Source organism: Scardinius erythrophthalmus (genome assembly GCF_964197995.2).
Source record: "Scardinius erythrophthalmus genome assembly, chromosome: 3".
NCBI lineage: Eukaryota > Metazoa > Chordata > Actinopteri > Cypriniformes > Leuciscidae > Scardinius > Scardinius erythrophthalmus.
The window spans coordinates 52,614,004-52,638,911 of NC_138223.1; the positions used below are offsets into that span (position 1 = coordinate 52,614,004).

A 24,908-nucleotide genomic window follows, 5' to 3' on the forward strand; every position below is an offset into this window, starting at 1 on the left:
AGTCCATCGAGAATTGTTCTGGAATGATTTTATTTATTGTTATGGGTAAAATCTCAGTTCTCGTGGTTTGAAGAGATTTTACTCTGTGTCATTCAGAGGTCCTTACGAAAGATGGGGTCTAAGACATTCCAATCTGAGGTCATGCATATTTCCTGCTGAAAGCTGTTTTGTTCATCTCTCATGGGACCTTGGTCTCGGTCATTCTCCTAACCAATCAGTGTTTGGCAACAAAGCTAGCATTGGCCAGTTATTTCGTTAGTGCTGGGGGGCTCTTTTGAATTGCCAGACTGGTGGCGCCTGGACCCCATGACAAGATTGATGAGGATGCGAAGTCCTGACCAAATCTGCCCCTTTGTTCTGCGGGAAGTGGAAAGTTTGAATTAATCTTCTGGAAGAAGATTAGTTTGTGTTTGGTTCATCCTCGCAGTCGCTACAGTCCTAAGACAAATGGTAATGCCATGTTGGTAGATTAGCACCTGTAGAATTTCCTTTTGTTGAAAGCCCAGATAAAAGTAAAAAGCTACTATTATGTTTAGATCCATGTCAAAAGCAGTTCGACTTCACGAGCGCAGGTCTTTACTAAAAAAAATATTACGACTTTATTCTCGTAATGTTTCGACTTTAAAGGGGGGGGATGAAACACTCAGTTTCAGTCAATCTCATGTTAATCTTGAGTACCTATAGAGTAGTATTGCATCCTTCATATCTCCAAAAAGTCTTTAGTTTAATTATATTTATAAAAGAAAGATAGGCTGTACCGAGTCTTTCCGGAAAAAAACGAGCGGCTGGAGGTGTGCCGTGTGGGCGGAGCGCCGATAGCTAACAACACACAGGCATTTGAAGCAGTTTTACTCACCGCCTGCGGTTCCAACGCACGACCGTGAACCTTTATCGTTGGGACTGCTCCATCCTTAAGCATTAGACGATCTGCAAATCCGGCGTCGAACTGGGCCTTGTTAACCTATGCAGCGCTGCCGATGATTTCCTGTTGAAGCGCGTTGATGTGCGCGGTCTCGCTCTCCTCTGGTCGACGTGTGCGCGGGCGCGCTTTTCCGAGAGAAATGCTCATATAAGGAGTTCCACTCTCGTCTACGTCATTAGATCCACGATCGAAAAAAAAACAGCCGAAACTTGTACCAACCCGGAAGTAAGATTTTCGGCACAGAAATTCTCTGTTGTTCGTCCAAAATATTTTTTTAAAACTTTGGCCATGTTTAGCATGAGAATCCATCTCTTTAACACTGTAAACAACTCTGAATACATGAAACACCATTGTACCCCCCCTTTAATCTCGAAACATTTTGATTTTAATCTCGAAACATTTCGACTTTAATCTCAAAACATTTCGACTTTAATTTCGAAACATTTCGACTTTAATCTCGAAACATTTCAACTTTAATCTAGAAATGATAGCATTTTTTTTCAGAATTTTTTTTTTTTTTTTTTTTTTACGTTACGGTTCAGGGCTTCCGTAATTATCAGTTTATAAAGTGTATAATATTACTTATCAAAGTGTATATACTAACCAGAAATGTTACTAACAACTAAAAAAAATTATATAAATAAAATGTAAAAATGACACAAAATTCAATATTCTTTGGTACACCTCATCTAAAGTTCAATAAAGCTATTAAAAATGTAAAATACAGCAGCAAGCAGCGATTATGAGGCAATTCACACAAGAGGCAACATTAAGAAAGCAGAGAATCAGAGCAATGATGAAGTTTAAGTGCAAAAGGCAGCAGCTTTGACAAGATATCGTATAAAACACTACACAGCTCTTTATATCTTCTCATGCTCCTTCAGGACATGATCACACAAACCAAGTTTCGTAATAACATCCTATTGAGTTCATAAAATACATCATGTTACTACAAAATAGTAAATGGCCAACATGGGAAAGTTGGGTGTCGTTCAGCTTGATATTAAACTATTGAAGTTCAAACGATTTATAGGCTAAAATATAAATTGTCCATTATCCGCCAACACTAGGTGGCGCTGTGCCGAAGCTCCTCACGTTCCCTCAGGGTAAGATGGCTGTAGAGGTGCAGGTTTGACATCAGATTGTAGGACAAATCTTGGAAGCGAGTTTAAGCACTTGTGGTTTCATCGTCCCGAAGTCAGTGGGTTTATGAAATGGGTTTTGGTTAAATGGCTGAAATAAGGTCTGTGGTGAACACAAGCTCAAGACACGCTTTATTCTACGACATAAAACACATCAGTATTTCCCCACTTGTGATTTATTGAAGCTGTTACTTGTCTTGAAAAAGGCGGTTGCTAACAAGTGTCTAAATGTGACGACAGAGTCAGTCGAGGAGATTAAACGCCATCAGCCGAACATGTAAACTCAGTGCTTTTACAGCATCGATATGCTTATCATTGAGATTTTATAAACTACTCTAACTCAAACCTTCTGGGAAAATATTTCTAGATCGAAACTGAAAGAGTTTTCTGAAGTTTAGTGATGGTGACGTTGAAGTCATGTGATCGTGATGTAGTTCATTTATAGCCGACCTTTAGCTTTTCACTTCTGGCGACTGCATTTAGGCTTCAATATTCATAAAAGTTGTGTTCATCTGAAACATGTGTGTATCATGAACTTTTGTCGCTGTTTTTTGCAATAATCCAAAAGCCTATGGGGAAATCCTATTGTGTTTTTGTCGAGGGAATCAGTGTGATGTGAACTGCCGGCTGGACTACAAGTGTAAGACTCTTCTTTCTTATGACGATGAACACAGGAAGAGAACTGATACTTGAGAAGTTGTACTGTTGCTAAAATAAAAACACTGCTTATATATGTAATATACTTTGGTGAATCATCACTGATGTCCTGTAGAGCTGATGTGGTTAGAGATACAGAAGGGGAAGGAAATATATATTTCAGTTGCTGACACACATTGTTCACTCAGTACGGAAGAGAACGACAGTAACGTTTGTCACACAGAGTTTGGTCTTTTATTTCAGCGAAACGCTTGTCAAATTTCATCATGTTGGACGTCCTGCTGCTCTTTTCCAGCATCTGTACAGGTGAGTTTGAGACTCTCAGCTCTTTTACACAGAGTTTGACATCTTCTCTTGTTTTTCCTCTGTTATCACATGATCATCAGACTCATATGGATGATATTTGTAAGTTATTATTCTGGCCTGCTTATGTCTCTTGCTCACACATAACAGCTCTATATAATGATATTTGTGTTTTCAGCTGTTGTTGTTGGAGCTCCACAGACAATTACTGGATACAGAGGAGAGAGAGTTGACATCAGATGCTCATATGAATCTGGATATGAATCTCATTCAAAGTATTTTTGTAAAAGGGAGTGTTTATTGCCTAAAAACATCATGGTTGGATCAGGATCTCCAGCTAAAGACGAGAGATTCTCTCTGACTGACGACACGACGGCCAGAGTTTTCACCGTCACCATCACTGATCTGAGAACAGCAGATAAAGGCAAATACTGGTGTGGTGTGAGGAGGACTTTTATTTCTGATTTTTTTTTTACTGATGTCTATTCAGAGATCATGTTGCTGGTTGAAGAAGGTAAGTGATCACATTTGTTAATAGCAGAGATGAACTGCATGGAAACAAACTGAGAGTGAGAGATCAAGATCCAGAAAAGTTGGATCATTTTGTAAAATGCAATACAAATTAAGAATTGTTATATATTTTACTGACAAAAGTACAAAGAAAAGATTTCCCATGTTTTGGTCACACTTCATATTAGGGTCCAGTTGTCACTATAACTATGACTTGGTAGTGCGTTACAGTGACTTTACTGGATTTCTTTGGCACAACAAGAAACAGAGTGATTAAAACAGAGATTGAATGAAAGATTGTATGTATTTTACTGTAAATGAACTTCAGTGTCAGTGTTTTAAGTTGATCTTTCCTGTGACCCTTCAGAGAAAAAGACCACTGAAGTTTCAACCATCAGCCCTTCTTCAGAAACACCGTCATCTTTCAGTACAACAGAACTGAGTTCACAATCAGGTCAGTTCCTCTGTCTGTCGCTCTTTATGACTCTTATTTCTTCAATATTGTGTGAATGTAGAGCTTTAGAGTTTATATGTGTTCATCTTCTCACTGCATGATTCACAGTCACTGGTGTTTCTCTCTGTCAGAGACTCATCAAACAGAAACTGAAACAACAAGAACAACAACAACAGGAAATACTACAGTTCAACTCTATCAGACAAACACTTGTAAGAAGACAAACTACACTACCCATAATGCAACTCACTGATCACATGCTTTGAACATTTGTAGAGGCACATACTCGTGTGTTTAACTTGCTTTGGCATCAACCACAGACAGAAGCGATTCCTTCTGAAGAGTTGAGGTTTACCATTGCAGTTTCATTTCAGTTACACAATATAATATTCTATTGTACTATAATACAAATTATTTATATAAATGATAAGAATGTTATTGTTCACTTAACAGTAATATCAGAATCAGCATTGTGTTTTATACAATATAATACGTTCAGATCTGGCTTCTGTTGCTGGCGGTCTGGGTTCGGTTCTGCTGGTTCTGACTCTGTGTTCTGGAACCTTCATCATCCTGAAGAAGAGGAAGAGGAAATCTGGGACAGGTAACAGTTTATTTGTGATTATTAGTGTTATTATTTAGCTCTATTTTAGTGTGTAAATTGACTTACTCTCTATTTTCATGCAGCTTTATTACAGCAAAACATGCAGCACAATACAGAGGTGAGTATTCAAACCTTTACCTGTAGAAGATCAGACATACATGTTAAATGATTGTTTATTGATCAACAGAGAGAGTTTTCTACATAAACTATTCAATTATTGATGTATGTGTTGTTTTTGAGACTGACCGCATGTATGAGGAGATTCCAAACACAGACGTCACCGTGGTAATATCTTCATCCAATCAGACGCCTGCATCACACCCCCACAACTGTACAGAAGTCTCTACTGTTTACGCCACAGTAACCAATCGCCAGCCTGATTCAAACCCCAGTCACACCCACTCGACCAATCAGGTGACAGATACAGCCGGTGATTATTATGCCAATATAAAGTCTTCTGAAGTAACACAGGACAGCGGGACAGAACTGATCTACGTAACAGCAACACATCCACAAAACATCTCAACACATCCACAAAACATCTCAACAAACGAGGGTCCGATATATTCAGTGATCAACCATAAATGAAAAAGACTCTTTGTAAAATATTCATTGTTTTAATTATTCAATCTTTTTTCACACTTTTCTGTACAAAACACAGCTTATAAAGTATATAATGTATAAATAAAGTTCATATATAACTTCATATATAACAAACGATAAAGATTTTTTTTTTTTGAATGGACGTCAATGGAGAAAGATGCTGTTGAAGCCGTATAGTGTAGTTTCAACTAGAGGTCTTCACAGTGAACCTGAGACCCGTCGACCCGGAACCGTACGGGTTGGTCTATATTTCAAATGATCAGCCGGGTCCGGGTCGGGTCCGAATTTATTACTTCGGGTCCCGGGTCTGTTTAACATTGTGTGTAATACCCGTGCGATCGGAGTCATCAGATCAGACTTGGAGAAAACCCGGCCGTGATTAGACACTGCTTGTGTTTTTTTGTAACTTGCAACTTGTAAAATTAGGACACTCAAAATAAATTGCGTTAAAAAGCATATTTTAGGTTGATCCAGCTAGCGTGCATGTGCAGTCTCAAGCACGTGTCATGTTTCTATGGCAACCAGTTACCGCTTCAGTGAGGGACCTACTGTCTATGTGAGGGACCGCCAAACCGCGCTTTAGATTTTACAATATAAATTAACCGTCTTGTTTAATCTTAAAGTTTTAGTGTTCAGATTCAGACTCGATGCAGAGCAGAGAGCACGGAGATGATAGCAAATAAATAAAGTCAGCGGCCATGGCACTGAACGAGCAATCGTTATTATAGTTCAAAAGGGCAAACAGTCAAAGTTATTATGCGAGTTAACTCGAGTCAGAATGTAAGTTACATGTGCAAAGTTGCATTTGTCATCCGTCACCGTGACATCAAGTGGACTTTTGAAGCTGAAATAATGAGTGGATTAAGCTTGGACTTGGAATAACGAGAGGAATAACATGAATAACTTTCTTGTCGGAGGATTGTAATGCATGATCACAGCCAGTCTGGTAACGTTAACGTTACAAGGAAGGGAGAGGAGACTACTACGCTACAACGGCTCCTTAAATTAGGTAAGACAAAAAGTTGTATTTTTCGCAACAGGTTTATTGACTTGTAATAGCAGTTTAATGTGGAATATGTGACAATCGGGTCTGTGTCTTCGCGGCGGTTTCGGTCCAGCTTTCAAATAATAGACGGGTCCAGGTCGGGTCCGGTTAGGCATTTCTCGGATCTGCACGGGTCCGGGTCCAGCTTTTGAAATAATAGACGGGTCCGAGTCGGTTCGGTTTAGCACATTATGGGTCTCTTTCGGGTTCAGGCATGAATTTTTGGACCCATGAAGACCTCTAGTTTCAACATCTACCAGCAGGGGTTAATGGGTTAATATGACATCTACCTGCAGGGGTTAATGGAGTTAATATGACATCTACCAGCAGGGGTTAGTGGGTTAACATGGCATCTACCAGCAGGGGTTAATGGGGTTAATATGACATCTACCAGCAGGGGTTAATGGGTTAACATGGCATCTACCAGCAGGGGTTAATAGGGTTAATATGACATCTACCAGCAGGGGTTAATGGGGTTAATATGACATCTACCAGCAGGGGTTAATGAGTTAATATGACATCTACCAGCAGGGGTTAATGGGTTAATATGACATCTACCAGCAGGGGCTAATGGGGTTAGCATGACATCTACCAGCAGGGGTTAATGGGGTTAACATGACATCTACCAGCAGGGGTTAATAGGGTTAATATGACATCTACCATCAGGGGTTAATGGGTTAATATGACATCTACCAGCAGTGGTTAATGGAGTTAATATGACATCTACCAGCAGGGGTTAATGGGGTTAATATGACATCTACCAGCAGTGGTTAATGGAGTTAATATGACATCTACCAGCAGGGGTTAATGGGTTAACATGGCATCTACCAGCAGGGGTTAATAGGGTTAATATGACATCTACCATCAGGGGTTAATGGAGTTAATATGACATCTACCATCAGGGGTTAGTAGAGTTAATATGACATCTACCAGCAGGGGTTAATGGGTTAATATGACATCTACCAGCAGGGGCTAATGGGTTATGTAAATTCTAGAGTTGGTGATGTCACTAACCCAGGAGGAATGCTTTGTAGTCCCTGCCAGCCGTTTGTTGTAGTCCTTAAAAAGCAATTTCTTTAAAAGAAAATATCTCCCTTTGCTTTGAACTTTGAGCATTGTAACTTTGCAGATGTTGTTTATGCTCAAACAGCAACATTACACACTAACTACAGTTAGAAAAGTGAAATCATAATCAACCACCCCTTTAAATGACTTATAATTGTATTGTGAGATTAGTGGAGATGCTGTACATGTAATAGATTTACAACAAAAGCTTTTTTTCTAAAACACAATTACACACCTAAAGGAATGGAAAGGTCAGTGTGTCTTTCATACATGCACTTAGTCTGTCACATCAGTCATTATGAAGTCTTCAGCAGGTTAACATTAGACTGCATCACTTTGTCATGATCTAGTTTGTTTCTGTCGCTTCAGTGATGCAATAAAGATGTAATAAAGTGTAATATTGGTTCATTTTCTCATGTTGTCCATCAGAGGTCAGTGTGGAGGGAATCAGTTGTTTTATTTCCTCAAGACTTTTCTTCAGACACAAAGGAATATGTTTATTTCCACATTTTGAATGTGGTGCAGCCAATGAAAACCATAGGCAGGCATTATGCAAATGTGTTACTGCATTATGTATGCATGTCACAGAAGTGAGACTGGAGTTACTGACGACTCGTTTAGGTGCTTCAGAGTCGATTCTTTCTTTTGGGAGACAGTAACTTATTTATCGTGCACTTTCGACTTCAGATCTTTGCAGACCGTTTACATTCACCGACAGCTCTATTACACACTGCATGAGAGGAATATTCCAACAAGCATAATAGAGGCACTTTAACTAATTAACTGAAGTTTCCTGTGACTGTAGATCAAAGACACTGGACGTCACTGTAATCCAGAGGACAAGGACACAGAAACAACAGTGGTTTACATCAGCTGTGTTTCCTCAACCAACACCACAACACAAATGAGCTCATTTTAACTAATAAGCCTATTATATAATAAACGTTCATAAACATATTAAGAACCACGAGAAATCTTCATCCTTCTCATAATTTTCATTGTTGTACTGAAACTGGGTCCTCACCAATCTCCTTTTGTCTTTTCTATTCATAATTCAGAAAGACCAGATTCATTATGATTTGATTATGGTCTTGTTAAATGTAATTATCAGTCATGTAACAGTGTCATATTTGATCCTGATATGTTTACAGCTGACATACAGAAATATGGATCATAGAAATAAGCTAAATCTATTCAATGTTTAAAGCTGAATCTTCATGTGATGTTTATATTCTTTAGTGTAATGGACACATTTCACCATTTTATTCTGAATTGCAAGTAAGCATACATTTTGTTTCATTATTAATGTGTATATGGATTTGTCTGGATAGTTTCATCTGTTCACTCCTGCTGGCTGATGTTGTAACTACAATAATCTGCAGCCAAAGAGCGTTCTTCTCCATTCATGACCATCAAAAGAAGCTGCATATTCTGATAAATCATTGAAAACAACGTGTAAATGTTTAATTGCCACAGATTTTTGGAGGATCTTAAAAACAACTGCTATTGAGAAGCTTTAACTAAAGAATAACTTTATTATTATAATACTAGGAGGCCTTTAGCTTCAGTTAATCATGTGATGTTCGTGGCATTACTGGGCAAACAGGAAGTGAAACTACAGCCACAGGAAGAGCTTTGAGGCTTCAGCTAAACACACTACATTTCCACAATACAATTCTTCTCAGAACTTATATGATGGAGAAATTGGGTTTGGCAATGATTGTTTCTTTAAAATGTTTTACTTTTTTTTCATAAGCGCTTAATATGTTATTAACATGTTTTGAAATTGGTGTATAAGAAAAAAAGTATGCTTGTGTCTATTATGATTATTCTTTTATGGTTATTTTGCAGGATTATTCCTTTCAAATATATTATTCTTGTATTAATTAATTTATGAATAATCTTTTTTGTCTATTGTATATTTTGATATAATATACTCATATATCCTATTCAAACCAGACCTCCGCTCTGACAGAGTACATGTCTACATTCTGCTATCACTTCTCTATAAAGTGAGACATGTTCCCCTGCAAAGTCTGGTATCTGGTGTAATATTAGCTGTCGCATGAGTTTAGCAGAAAGTCCAGACATTATGAAAATACTTATTTGGCTCTCGCTGCTTCTATAGTGTTAAAACCACAATGTTGAGCTACGCTTGCAGAATATGAAACCAAGAGGCCAGAGCTGATTCTTGACATGATTAAAATACTCTTCCTGATCTGATCTGAACTTTGGTATAAATTTTGGCAAAAGCTCATGCATTGCTCTGCTCTCTCTCTCTCTCTCTCTCTCTCTCTCTCTCTCTCTCTCTCTCTCTCTCTCTCTCTCTCTCTCTCTCTCTCTCTCTCTCTCTCTCACTTCTTCTCTTCATTTGCTCTCCTGGCTACATTATTTTACTCACAGATATTTGGTTAAGGACATGTTTAATGTTTCTTTGTTACTCATTATTAAAATCTGATTATTGCTTACAAATTTAATTTAAAAACAATGTATAAAAAAAAAAAAACAGAAAGCACTCAAACATATTAAAGACAGAACAGAAACAGAGAGGACAGGAAACAGGTTGTGATTCGTGAATTCAGAATTGATTTCCTGGTCAAAACTGTGATGCGTTTTCACATCTAACGCCACATGGAAACACAGACACACAGTCAGTGAACAGTATGAGTTTGACTCTCAACACGTGAGACGAGAAACAAGCGTATTATTTTACTCTCCACATATAGATGAGAGCAGTATTATTGCTGTTTGAGTTTCAGAGAGTCGTGTGAGGAACTACTGAGAGTTTCAGACTGATTTTCTGAACTGAACTGATGAAGAAATGAAGTTTCCACTGATAGTTTGTGTTTCTGCTGACGGGTAAGAGCTGAAGATCTCTACTAAAAGTGTTTATTATCTAACATTATGGTGTGTGTTATCAGTGTACATGAGTAAAGCAGTTTGTGTGTGTGTGTGTGTGTGTGTGTGTGTGTGTGTATAGTGAGCAGTTCACTGTCTGAGGTCATTACAGTGAGAGGAACAGAGGGACGACGAGTGATCATTACGTGCCCTTATCCAGAAGGATATAAAGAATTTTTCAAATACTTCTACAGAGGACCTTCTAAAAAGAAGGACCTTATACTACAAACTGATGGGAAAAAGACTGTATATATCAGTGGCAGATTCTCGCTGAAGGATAATCCTCAGACCAGTTCATTTAAAGTGACCATCAGTAACCTGAAGATGGAAGATGCTGGACCGTACGGATGTAGAGCTGGAGCTGAACATGAAAACTACCAACAAATCCAGCTAAATGTGATCAGAGGTGCCTGATATTCATTATTGAACAACAATCTGCTTCATCACTCATGTTTATGCTTCATGCTGTGGTTAATGATTGTGTTATTAATATATTTGTTTAATTTGAATGGCTTGACGGCTCTTCTTCATTTCTCAGCTCCAGAGACAACGACACGTGTCCAGATCTCAACATCCAGCATTAGTCTGTATAGCAGCACTGAACACACCAGCACAGGTACACACACACACACACACACACACACACACACACACATACTTGTTTTTGCTACGTCGTGGGGACTCCTGACTAGAAGGTGACACGTGGGGACACCAATTTCTAAATACAATAAAGCCATAATTTTTAGTCAGAAGTGTCTGGGGGAATTTTTGAATCCCAAAAATCAACTTTTTTTTCAGAAATTCTTAATTTTAAAAAGGTGAATATTTGTCTGGTTTTTCTATTCCGGTGGGGACCTGCCTATTGTGTCTTACCCCAAACCACCACCGAGGGGCGCTATTATGAGTTAGCTTTTGGTTATCTAATTTTAATACAAATTTAAACTTGTACCAGATAAACAATAAATATTAAGTTTACATCATCATTAAAGAGTTGTTTAAAAGGGAGAATTGTCTATATTTATATTTTTATGGATTTTTACTTTATTTTACAATTTACAAATTCCCATAAACTCTTGTATTTGAATAGAGCATTTGTATGGATGTAAACAGTGACAACAGCCTCACCTCACTTCCTGTTTAACAGGAATCTATTATTCTTCAACTGAGAATCTGAAAAGGTTTACATTTGGATAAATAAGACAGTCATGTTGTATGGCAAGCAGGAAATGTTCACGGGTATCATTGTGTTTGCTGAATAATTATTTGTGCATACTGGAATCAACTCTGAATTAAAACAAGAGCACATGCTGGCATTCAACAGGGTTGCAAGATATATTGCTATTTGCTATTTGTGTTTTTTCTTATTCGTCATCCTAAAAATATTTCACGCACAGAAACCTATGAAACCCAATGAGTGCGATGTGTATTAATGCGTTGTGGAATAATTCGCAATATTTAGTTTTTTTTTAAAAAAATGTATGCAAACGTGCCACAGTTTTGGACCACACTGAATTCTTTTGAGTAGAAGACATTTGATGTACAACCCCCCATAAACCTCCCCAAGAAAAGTTTGGAAATTTGGGTAATTACAACAAAAATAAGAATCTACAATTTCTTAATGCTCTTGAACATTTATTTAACTTGTGTTTTGAAACACATTTTGAACATCTTGTTGCCTTCAACAAACATCTTCCTTTTCTTCTACATTTTTCGCTTTAAGGCATCAATACGATTCTTAACATAAAATTTCACCCCCTCCCAACTTCTCCCCCGAAGTGCCGCTGGTGACCTTTCAATGCACTCCATGCACTGGGCTTTACCAGGAACCTTCCCAGAGTGGATGTAGTCCATCAGAGTTTTTTCCACAGCCTGGATCTCTTCTTTAGACCACTTTCTCCGTGGGTTTTGTGTAGATACTGAATAAAAGAAAAATAAATAGGCTATTAGTAATTGTGATTGGGATAAAAGTAATTGTTAACCCACACGACATGAACGTGAATAACATCAAATAAATACATGGTATTCAGTTTTTCTCTCATTGTCTCACAGTTTTATACATACTTTTTTGCTAAAATCTAGTTCGCATGGTTGAAAATCTGTAAATTCTGGCACATGTTTGCAAGCATGATACCTAGTAACAATATAAACAGTGATACTGTATTAATAAGGACTATTTTGACAAAAATATCGCTGGTAATTTAGTCACTATCTAAGATGTGTATTGGATCTGGGCTGAAAATGGACCAAGCCAAACATGACAAAATATTTAGGTTTTATTGGTCATAACCATAAATGACTGCTTGGGAAATTGAAGAAGTAAATTTGTAGGACCTTTCCCTTTTCTTTTCTTTACATGTTTAAGCCTTTAGAAATGAAACATTTACGATATAGGACCTAATTAAAGCTGCACATAATGGGAGGGGTTTACCCAAGCTTAAATTATATTGGCCCACGGTGACCAACGGCAACAGATCTAAAAAAAACACAATTATAAGGATTTTGCTTGGAAATGAAAATATAATTACATATTTATGATCAATTTATTATATGGTGTAAATATACTGAAAAATATATGAAATACAATATATTGAATAATACACAAGGAATTGCCACTTTTCATTTATGAAAAATATATATTTAAAATATATTTACACTGTAAAATGTCATTAATTGAGTGTACTTCAAAAACACGAGGAACAAGATTTCCTTACATTTCTTAAGGGGGTGTTTTAATCAAAGTTGTAAGTTACTAGTACAAAGACTTAAGGGTGTTGGGAGTCTTGGGACAATGATAGACTTTGTATTTATTTCTATTTATTAAACTGTAAATACTTTGTGCATGTCTGAAACTTCACTGAATATATGCATTTAAAAAAGAATAACTCCAATACAATTTAGATAAAGCAACATGTAGCATATTCTCAATGTTTCTTGATCTTCTGCTGGACTGAAGCACAGGCTCTGTTCTTCAGCACAAACCCTTTAAACCCCAACAGAACATTAAACACTAACAGGTCTGTGAAGATCTCAGCAGAGGAGGGTTAAACAGCTCCACAAACAGCATTACCAACTTCACTTATTACTAACCAGACTGACTTTATTTCTGTCAGACGTCTACACAAGTTCTTACTGAGAATTAACATTTAGATTTAGATTGAGATTTAGATGTTGATGATTTATTGAAAATAACATAATATTAGTCACCAGATTGTGATCAGTGTTTGATTTTAGTTGGGCTCTCGACTTTATAACATTATAACATCAGCAGAAGAACAAGAAACATTGAGAATATGCTGCATGTTGCTTTATTTAAAATGTAGAAATCTATTGAAGTGATTTCTATTAACTTCTATGTTAAGTTGATGTTTTTTTGTATTTATTCAGTAAAGTTCAGTGAATAAATACAAATAAATTCACAGTCATTGTCCCGACACTCTTTTGTATGTCATTCTATTAGAAACTTTCAAATTTGATTAAAACGCCCTTGAAATTTAAGCAAATCCATAAATGTTTTCCACGTTTTCGAAGTACACTCAACTAATGACATTTTACAGTGTAAATATATTGTGAATACATTTCTCCAATAAGTATATTTACACCATATACTTATCATAATATATTGATCATAAATATTGGAAATATATTTTCATTCCGTAAGGGTATCTAGTCGCGAGCCTGAATTCTCAGACAGTTCTGTCCAATACAACACTTGTAGATTAAGAAATGGTCCGTACACAGTCGCTGTATGGAGAGAAGTAGCCAGTAAAATAAGCACTTCCTCCACTTTGGATCTGCCATGCTGCTGTTACAAAGCTCCATCAGCACAGATCACTGAAACAAAGACGTTTTCCACTTTTCACCAAATTTGACCTCCACATTAAATTTAAAGGGTTAGTTCACCCAAAAATGAAACTTCTGTCATTAATTACTCTCCCTCATGTCGTTCCAAACCTGTTAGACCCTAGTTTATCTGCAAAACACAAATGAAGATATTTTTGATGAAATACGAGAGGATTCGGTCCTTACATAGGCAGCAACGTCACTACAACTTTCAAGGCCCAGAAAGGAAGTAAAGACATTGTTAAATAGTCCAAGTTATGAAGCGATGAGAAAACCTTTTGTGCACATATTTTAATAATGTCTTTATTAACTTTCTGGGCCTTGAAAGTTGCAATGGCATTGTTGCATATGAATGGATCAGAATCCTCTTAGATTGCGTCAAAAATAACTTCATTTGTGTTTCAAAGATGAACAAATGTCTTACGGGTTTGGAACAACATTATGGGGAGTAATTAATGACAGAATTCTTTCATTTTTAGGTGAACTAACCCTTTAAGGGAACCCTGTTGTCAATATAAATGGGTCTCTTTGTAGATTCCAATTAAAATGACTTAATTCTGACTTTCACAAAAAAATGGAAAGTGTGACATTTCATAAGACATTTGAAAAACAGCTTACCCTTTGTTGTGTGTGGTTTGTCCAAGTGCTTGCCAATTGGCTGCAGTTCTTTATCCTTGCCTGTTATAAAACATATGAGTACAACAGAGGAGACTTTAAATACAGATAATATACAGTAATGGCACAAAATGCTGACTAAATGGATACCAGTAATTGTGCCATACATCTAATTTACCAAATATATTGGGGTTTATTTTGATATGAAATGATATGAAAAAAAATAAAAGCAAGTGAAACCATGCAAATCATAAAGTACTGGTTCTTTAAAAGGAAAACAATATCAGAAGTCTTCATAATCCTCCTGTTTAATTTAAATCGTATTACCTTTGGATGGTTGTTCAACTTCATTAGTGGACTCCACTGATTTGTCTGGACAAATAATAGCTCTCTTAGTAAAAGAATATTAAACAAGCAATCCTAAATATCAGTAAGCACACTCAAACTGTTCTTCCAGTAATATTCTAACTAACTGTGCTCTAAAGACAGGATTGACAGGATAATACAGCAAAATATGAAGAGCTCGTCTCAATGTGTTGGAGCAATGGCGGGAGATCTCTGTGCGAGCCAGTTGAAGTTGGATGTCAGAGCTTTGCTGGGAAATTAGTTCAGCAGACTCTAAAACTTCTCGGTTTTAAAGGGAAGAAGAGCTATCAAGAACATTCATGAGGCTTCTGAAGAGGCCTTGCAATGGGCGGATCTGTGGCTTTATTTTGGGGAACCCTGTGGCTCACTGTCTAGGGTACAGACTGAGCACTGTGACCTGGGCTCAAATCTAACCCAGGCCCTCTACTGCATGCCAACAAATTACCAATGTGTGGGCCAACTGCTGACTAGAAGGGCCTGCTGACTGAAAACGGCAAGCTCAATGTTATGATGTTGAAAAATGCCCCAACGTTCACTTGTTTTACGAACATAAGAATGACCTAGCAACCGAAGGTATATAAACGAAAGCATTTAATACAACTAACCTTTGTTTTCATGCTCTGATATAAAAACATGGTCTTCTCCCGTTCATCATTTACAGTTTTTGTGTGCGCCTTCATGTATCGGTATTCACAAGCATTGTGATGTGCTCTAAGTTTCTGGAGGTGACCCAAGTGACAGCTTTGAACCTACAAAACAAACAAACAAAAAAGGTTTTTGGAAGCTTTTCTTTTGCCATTTATGCTACCTCCAGAACTGAACCTTCAAATAAGGATTTATTGTTGACAGTAGGGCTGTTGGAACGAATTCCGAAATTCGAATATAATTCGAATATTTAAAAAATCAATACTATTCGAATGCTGAAGTTCCTATTCGAATATTGCTTTTGTACATTAAAAAAAAAAATGCAATCTTGCCTTTCTTGTGCGCATGTGAAAATGAAATGCTTTTGTTTCGTCAGATGAACAATAACGTTTTTGAATCGTAACACAATTGTGCACGTTATCCACGCACGCAGTATCATAACAATACTGTCAAAAATCGCGGAGAGCAATGTATGCACGAAAACGGAGATCACCACTCCTGACAATTTGAGAAGCGATGTGTTGAAGGTGTTTGGATTTCAAACCCTTAATGGAAAAACTGACAACGTTACACCCTGACAAGCTAGGCGATCTGTCCGAGGAACCGCCGCTAAAACAGGCAAGAATTATTCTTTTCTACCTCTCTCCTCATCACGGTTACGAGCTGTCCGCACGTTAAGGGATTATAGCGAGGCGGTTGTTATAGCGAATAACAACCCCGACAGGCTGAACTTATTACATGGCTATACAAAATAAATAAACAATTTGACACAAAATATTGATTTAAAAAGGAGTTTATTGATTTAAAAACGATTGTACTGCTTCCGCTAAAGAACATAGACCGTTCCGCGTCCATAGCAACGCTGTTTTTCATGGCAATGCGTGTTATACTTCGCACTCGCAGCGGTCTGTTATCAAGAAATAACAGACCGCATCAAAGAGTATAGAAGTACTTCTATACTCTTTGACAGCATTCTACATTAGAATTCAACCAAGCCATGTAATAAAAGGCAATAACAGACAAACTGACACGGTTTATCTGTGAAGATATGAGACCGATCAACATCACGCATTGGCGATCCATAAGACTGTGTAATGTCGTAAATATTAATAATAGGATACATTTGAGCATTTAATATTCGAATATTATTCGAATATTGAATAAAATAAGGAATGGAATTCGAATAGCATTATAGAGGAAGATTGACAGCCCTAGTTGACAGCAAACACTCTACCATGTGAGCCACAGGGGATCCCCTATATTCCACGGAACAACTCATAAAGAGCAGCAAAATAAAAGGATAAAATAGAATTAAAATAGAATTTCTCAAATTAGAAATGTCTTAGTTATGGATACAGTGTCCTGTAACACAATTGTGACCCTGGACCACAAAACCACAAAAATCTGAATACATAATCTTTCCATTGATGTATGGTTTGCCAGGACAGGACAATATTTGGCTGAGATACAACTATTTGAAAATCTGGAATCTGAGGGTCCAGAAAAATCTGAATATTGAGAAAATCGCCTTTAAAGTTGTCCATTTCTATTGGCGATTGTGCTGCATCCACTCACAAAAATAAATGTTTTATATATTTGAGGTAGATAAGAATAGGACAGAGGCCGCACTATGCATAAACGTTTTTTATTCGTTGCACAACGTTTATGCATAGTGCGGCCTCTGTCCTATTCTTATGTATTATATTTTTAGGCCAGCACTCTAAAAAGTGTATTATCAAAAATTGAGTGAAGCCTGCTCCTATCCTCATTAACCATATATTTGAGGTAGGAAATTTACAAAATATCTTCATGGATCATAATCTTTACTTAATATCCTAATGATTTTTCGCATAAGAAAAATCGATAATTTTGACCCATACAGTGTATTGTTGGCTATTGCCACAAATATACCCGTGCAACTTAAGACTGGTTTTGTGATCCAGCGTCACAATTGTGTTTGTCCGGTATAGGTTCAGTTGGTTGCCAACTATATAGTTAGTTAGTTGATAAATTTGTTGTCTTGTCAATCAGTTAGTCAGTCAGCTCCTTTACTGAACACAATAATTACATTATAACATACTTTACACTGCTGTTGGATGAATCAAATTAAAATAGCATGCTTTTTAATGCGTCTAACGAAGTTATTTCATTTTCAGAAAAACCTGTTCCCTTATATGGGTCATTAGCTGAGACCTTAATCTAGAAATATATCAATTTATAATAATGTAGTATTAAATAATAAAAACTAAAAACTAACTTCTAAAACTGTTTTGTCCCTTACCTCAACCAACAGTTTTATTTATATAACCCTGATGGCAGATGGCAGATTCTTCTAGAATGATCATTTTTATCAAGCTTGTATATTTAAATTCAATAATTTCACTTAAATGACAATGAAGATTACCTATTAATTGTAATTTAAGTGAAATTACAGAACTTAAATATACAAGCTTGATAAAAATGATCATTCTATAAGAAAATTTCAGATGGCAGATATATATATGTTTATCTGTGGATATAGCCTACCTTTGTCTTCTCTTCTGTCACATCATCTGTCACATCATCTGTCACATCATTCACTGCAATGTAAATCACAAAGACAAAAAAAGTATTGTTATTTAAAATATTTTTCCATTTTACTTCCTCCTACTATAGCCCTTATGCACCAGAGAAACAAGCGCGCTGCATCTTTAGAATATTGTCTTTGAACTTCCGTTTTTGCGGACGCTCTGTATATCTCTCTGGCATTCGCTCTCCAGGAGTAATTAGCTTTTGAAGTGGATTTTCTTAATGTAAAGTTAACGAAGATGTCTTAACAAATGTCAGTAGAACGGGAAGATTTTAAAACGAGCCGTTCATTCATAAATAGACAAGATCGCTGTGAAAATACAGACCGGAAGACAAAAGACAACGAGCTACATAAGGTCTATAGGATTAGGCTTAAACAAGAGAATCATCAGTATCGAATAACAAACTAATACATTTAAAATAAGTATATCAAAATAAGGCTGATATCAATGACACCAATTTAGCAAAACCTGTATTTACCACAAATTTAATGTGAACTGTGACTTTTAATTTCATACAATGATAAAAAATTACAACAAAAACTTAACTATCGTATCGGCTGAAATTGACAGTACACAGGACAACATGTTGTATTTCCTCAGCACGAAGTTAATTATATCAGTGGTTCAGTAACTGGACATTACTAACATGTCAAGTTTAGGGATAATTGGCCAAATTTATTTAGCCATTAGAAATTCATTTTCACCAACGATGAATGCATGTAAAATACATTTTTTAGATATCAGCGAGGTATTTTTTTATCTTTATATTGAACATGAAGAAAAGTACACTTGGTTTCACAATAACATGATCATATGGCTAGACATATTTATCTCGTTTAATGCCACAATACCAAATCTTCTGTCCTTTGAAAGCGTCTCAAATGTTTAACAAAAAAGTAAAAATACTGAAATGTTTTTTTAAATGAACTTTTTCACTAAAATAAGCAGATATAATCACCTACTTGACTTTAATTTCTAACAGATGATCTGTTTTATTTTTTTATCAAACCGTAAAGAAAATGTACAGATCAAGTTATAACAAAAAAAAATGTAAGTTTACAAAAATCAACCTTAGATTATATTAATTACTACAATCATCCCTTAATTACTTTGTGATAATGTAGTGGCCTCTAAACTTCTATTTAAACTGACCGGTTATTAATTAAAACATTATTTACCTAAACAAAAGATAGCAGATTAAAAAATTGAATTTCATGCACATCCATGAACTTGGCATGGTGTTGCAAGAGAATGAAAGGAGGGCGCATGGGGGGCTATGTTGGATATTTCTTTTTCTCCAAGATTGTGCTTTTAAAAACCTTGGTTACTCTGGCTCATTAAGCTACATATATAAGCTTTAAGAATTAGGCTATTTTAAGTAATAAATGACGCACTACAATTTGACATAGCCTACCACAAATGAGTAAAATGTGTTTTGTAACCTACTATGTGCGTTCGATATAGAGGCGATGTCAAAAGCGTCAGTATATGACGCCCTAGGATTAGAATGCCCAAGGCGTCATATACTGACGCTTTTGACATCGCCTCTATATCGAACGCACATGGCACCCTTTAGCGTCAATATGAGACGCAGATAGATATGGGCCAGAAGGCGCGTCAGTATATGACGCCCTAGGATGAGAATGCCCAAGGCGTCATATACTGACGCTTTTGACATCGCCTCTATATCGAACGCACATGGCACCCTTTAGCGTCAGTATGAGACGCAGATAGATATGGGCCAGAAGGCGCGTCAGTATATGACGCCCTAGGATGAGAATGCCCAAGGCGTCATATACTGACGCTTTTGACATCGCCTCTATATCGAACGCACATGGCACCCTTTAGCGTCAATATGAGACGCAGATATATATGGGCCAGAAGGCGCGTCAGTATATGACGCCCTAGGATGCCATGTGCGTTCGATGTAGACGCGACGTCAAAAGCAACTGACGCCCTAGAGTGAGAATGCGTTGCATTATCTCACCTGTGCATCCAGAGCTGCCATTCGTAACGTTAGTCTGCAAGCACATGTGTCATAGACAGTCAGACATCATGGTCAAACATCACATTACACTGTATTTAAAACTGCAATGATAAAATTTGGCAATGTATTAAAGTAATTGACACTGTAACATAAGCCAATACAATACTGAAAATAAATGCCATTTATTGTCTGATCTTGAAAACTGCATTACAGAAGTAGAAAAAATTGTTCTGAATTTAACTTCCCTCTTGCTTTTTTGAAACCCATTATTAGTGTTTATAGTGATAAAACGCATGAATCTCAGGCCTGGCCTCAGACTCCTCATGGCTGCACGTGTAGGCCGCAAAAGATCCAACTCCTGGCCATCTCACATTAATGTTACCAAAAGTGAGCTAAACATCTAGGTGAAGTAACAGGGACGCAAAATATGTCTTTCAGAAGTAACAAAGACAACAACATATTAAATTAGGCGAAGTTTAAAAGCGGATTACCGCTAAAAATGCAGTCACCCATGCAATCCTAACTGTGGCCTTAAAACATGAGCTTAAGACTCTTAGGAATCTAAAGCCCTAATTAATATATTATTGTTAGACTATCATTATTTTCATTTTGGTAGATTAATCTATACTTTATGCAAAGCTGCTTTGAGATTATGATTAATGTGAAAAGCGCTATGGAAAATAAAATGACGTGACATTTACGTTACGATATATGTGCAAACAATAAGTTAAATAAACAGCACCATATTATTTTGAGAACCTTGTACAAAAAGTCAAAAACTTACTTTTTCGTCGGATGTCTCGTCTCCTCTCGTCTCCATCTCGCCGTGTCCGTCTCATCCCTGCCTCTCGAGCATCTGAGTGTCGCAGGTGTGAGACGCGGGGGGGGGGGGGGAGACCCGGGAGAGTGGGGGAGGGGACGGTCGCGGTGGGGACTCGAACCTCAGGTTCTGTGTGATCTGGGTCCGCCATTACTGACATTCACTCGGCGCACTATATATATAGCTATGTTTATTACCCGCGAAAAAAAAAATTCTTGTGCAGTTTTTGTATTATTTTAAAAAATGATGTATGCACATATGCTCTGATAATATAGTGTATAGGATATATTATGTTATAAAAGAAATACATTTTCTGCTCAAATTCAGATATGTTTTTTTTTAAGTACAAATAAAATTTCAGAATGTAGATGTTAAAATACATATTAAATGTGATATTTAAAAAAAACACATTAATGAATGGAACCAATTTGGAACTTTTAAAACAACTCACAAAAAGATTGACATTCATAAAAATAAAAAAAAATAAAAAAAATATTAGTAGACCTTGTACTCACCAGAACAGATATTATTTTTACCCTCTGAGAGGAGATCAAATAAATAAAATAGGTTTGAAAGCAGTGAGGCTTATTATGGATACGAGGCCTCCGCACACGATAACGTCCTTTAGAAACTGTCTATACTGATTCTGAAACTCTTTAACTGCATTCTCCTCCTCACTACTGTTAAAATAACAACAAACATCTTCACAGAAAGTGCTCTCCTTGCTGTTCAAGATAATGACTGACACCATGTATTGCTAGCACTTCTCCTGCTACTGCTTTCTCTCCAGACACACTGCTTGTTGTATTCCTCATTAGTCGCTCTGGATAAAAGCGTCTGCTAAATTAATAAATGTACATGTAAATGCGCTCACCTAAACAGCAGTTCGCCAGGTAGAGGAGAATGGAGAGAGACTTTATTTGCAAACTACATAAATTAACTGTCAATTCAAGTTAAAAACACTATCACGTGATTTCATTTATGGTAAGAATAACACATAGTAAAAATAATTCAACAAACGCTGAAGCAGTTTCTCCACACTGGGAACCCTTCCGGCTCAGCACTGGTGCAGATTCTCCCACAATGACATGAAACTACTTAGAGTAACACCTAACTTAAACAGAAATAAGAGTGTGTTGTAGACATTTACGTTTGCATGTGTACTGCATACATCCATACACTGGTGTGTGTTAGACTAGTGATTATGACACAGTGCTCATCATGTCCAGGATCTGAGTTCACCTGGTCAGATTAGCCATAATGATTTAGCACCTGCTCTCACCAACATCTGGACCCAGAGGTCAATGTGCAGCTAGGGTTAGGGTTAGGGTTAGGGTTAAGGTCAGGGAGAGGTACTGGTCCACCACATCCAGATGCTGACAGCATTAGGGTTAGGGTGGGGTCGGGTCAGGTTAGGGTCAGGGTACTGGTCCACCACATCCAGATGCTGACAGCACCTCTGCTTCATGCCCTGCTGGTTCTATTATCTGCTCTGCTAACAGGACTGCTGGTGATGGTCAGTCCTCCACTGTGGCCTGTGGCTGCTCCTGCTGTGACACTGGGAACGGGAGCGCAGACGCTGGCACATGCTTACCTCAGCAGCACAGGGGCATTAGCCATGTTCTTAGCTAGCCATCATTGCCCCTCTTCTGCTTTACAGCAGCACATCTGGATGCTGGATCAGTAGATTATTTCTACATCTGTTTATCTCTCACGCTGTGCTGTTCACTTCCGTTAGCTTCATGAGAAGAGCTGTGTCTGGCCCGTTCTCTCACACTGAGCACTCTTCTGCTGAGAGTTCTGCTAAAGCAGTGTCAGTCTCTCTCTGCTAGCTCACAGCATCTAGTAAGGCACACGGGGTTGAAGACTATATAAACTGTGAGATATGAGGTATGATGAGGGTGTAATGTGCTGCTAGGGTTAGGGTTAGGGAGAGGTAAGGCACAGGGTGTTGAAGACTACTGATATACTGTGAGATATGAGGTATGATAAGGGTGTCATGTGCTGCTCTGTTAGCCTAGCGGCTAGCATTTACCAGATAATAAAGGCATGAAACATTTTTATAAATAGTGTGTTAGTAGTTCACTTTTAAGGCTTTTGAGAGAGCACAGAGAATGTGTGTATCAAATATCACACCATTTGTGCAAAGGAATTACAAAAACAGACCAAAATATGTTGAATCCCATTTGTGATATACTTAATTAAAAAAGCCAGAAGATTAGAAATAACAGCAGCTGACAATTTTAGAAACAAAGATTGTATATTGTCAGGGCCTGTTCATTTATTAATATATATATGCTCCTCTTTGATTCTGTGTAATGTATGCAGAAAGGCTCTGTCAGAAGGGTATCCCAGAGTGGAAAATCTATTATCATTTACTGATCATGATTTAATTAGTTTAGAATTAAATGATAATTACATATTATAGTAATGATATAATAATGTATTATAATTACATTAACAAAATCACTTTGGAGTGTTTTTAACTAATTAATTAATTAATTAATTAATTAATTAATTAATTAATTAATTAATTAATTATTAATTAATTTAATTAATTGATTTAGATTTAGTATATAATCCCCCCCCCCCCCCAATACAACAGTCCACGGAGAGGCGAGACTGAAACCCTGGAGTTGGCAAACCTCATTTGATTTCTTTCCTATTGTCATCAATAATGAGTATATGAATATAGATACTGTAGATCCCTGATTAATTACATGAATGGCATTTTTAAGAGATCTGTTGTATTCTAATCATTTGAAGAATTTGCTAAATTAAAAAAATAATATTTAGTTTGTGGCTCAGTCTATCCAGAATCTTCATTCTAGTGTATCAACAGTAAATTTATTTAATTATGTTTATTTTATAAAGTAATATAAATAACTAAATAGTATACTAATATCCAGTATAAATATATATATATATATACCCTATTAACTCATATCTTACTATTACTATTATTAAATACTTTAATTTCATTATTGACCAATACCCCCAATAGGGCGCTAGAGAGTGACACACTTTTCAAGAACAATGTGACTCGTGGGGACAGCAATACTCTGTGTGACCACCAGGGGCGCATAGATACACACTCACACAGATTTTTGTCTTGAAAACGGTCCTCATGAGGACTTCAGAAAAAACTGCATGGGGCGGGTCTAGACACTGTCTGGGAGGTGCCTAGGGGGCTTTGCCGGTGGGGACCTCAATTTAGGTCCCCACGGTGACACGAGTCCCCATGAGTCTGTGTGCATTCAGGTTGAAGTCCCCACCGGGATAGAAGAACAAGAACACACACACACACACACGAACACACACGCACAAGAGTTTTCGGTTAAGGGGCGTGGTTTGCGCTGTTGTGAACTTAGAATCGAAAGACCAGGAGACTTGGTTGTGTCTTCAGCAGGATTCTTTATTGAGAACACGAGCTGTCGGTAGCTGCAGTCACCAAGTCTGACATGAAATGTTCTCTTACAGTTTATATACATTTAGGGGCAGGAACCGAAAAAGACAGGTTTAGGAACCGGTTTTAGACAGAGCATTGCCCACCCTAATCCACTCAGCATATCTATTCAAACACTGTGACCCGAGTACAGGACTGACTGGACTTTCTTGCTAAAACACAAACTCCAAGAGTTTCAGTAAAACAGGACTGACCAGAGTCGTTTGCTAGAAAACTCTGATAATCATAATTTATACCTAACCTTAACATGCTAAATTCAATGTAAACCTAAATTAAACATTTTAATAAATCTGGATTCTCACACTTGCCCCTTTGAGAGTCTAAAAAAAACTCTCACAAAATACAAATTTATACACTTAAAAGTTAATTCTTGTAACTTGTGTAAGTTACAGGCAC

The 24,908-nt window shown here is 37.1% G+C and overlaps 2 protein-coding genes and 1 long non-coding RNA gene across 3 annotated transcripts in view; 2 read left to right on the forward strand and 1 right to left on the reverse strand.

Moving 5' to 3' along the window:
- LOC308688293 (uncharacterized protein) overlaps window positions 1-24,908 on the forward strand; it is a 73,332-nt gene that overhangs the window by 37,033 nt on the left and 11,391 nt on the right. Inside the window, exon 3 of the mRNA XM_081361265.1 lies at window positions 10,742-10,819. Within this exon, the coding sequence (XP_081217391.1) occupies window positions 10,742-10,819 (78 nt within the window). The remainder of the gene's footprint in view (window positions 1-10,741; window positions 10,820-24,908) is intronic.
- On the forward strand, window positions 2,856-5,303 carry LOC308688288 (uncharacterized protein). Its single transcript, XM_081361257.1, has 7 exons — window positions 2,856-3,027; window positions 3,203-3,538; window positions 3,902-3,988; window positions 4,120-4,200; window positions 4,488-4,592; window positions 4,676-4,710; window positions 4,833-5,303. The coding sequence occupies exons 1-7, from the start codon at window positions 2,988-2,990 to the stop codon at window positions 5,178-5,180; spliced, it is 1,032 nt and encodes a 343-aa protein (XP_081217383.1). The 5' UTR covers window positions 2,856-2,987; the 3' UTR covers window positions 5,181-5,303.
- Window positions 11,821-15,774, reverse strand: LOC308687638. Its single transcript, XR_014029773.1, has 4 exons — window positions 15,630-15,774; window positions 14,986-15,030; window positions 14,662-14,721; window positions 11,821-12,119 (listed from the first exon to the last, which is right to left on the reverse strand). It is a non-coding gene; the product is annotated as an uncharacterized lncRNA (long non-coding RNA).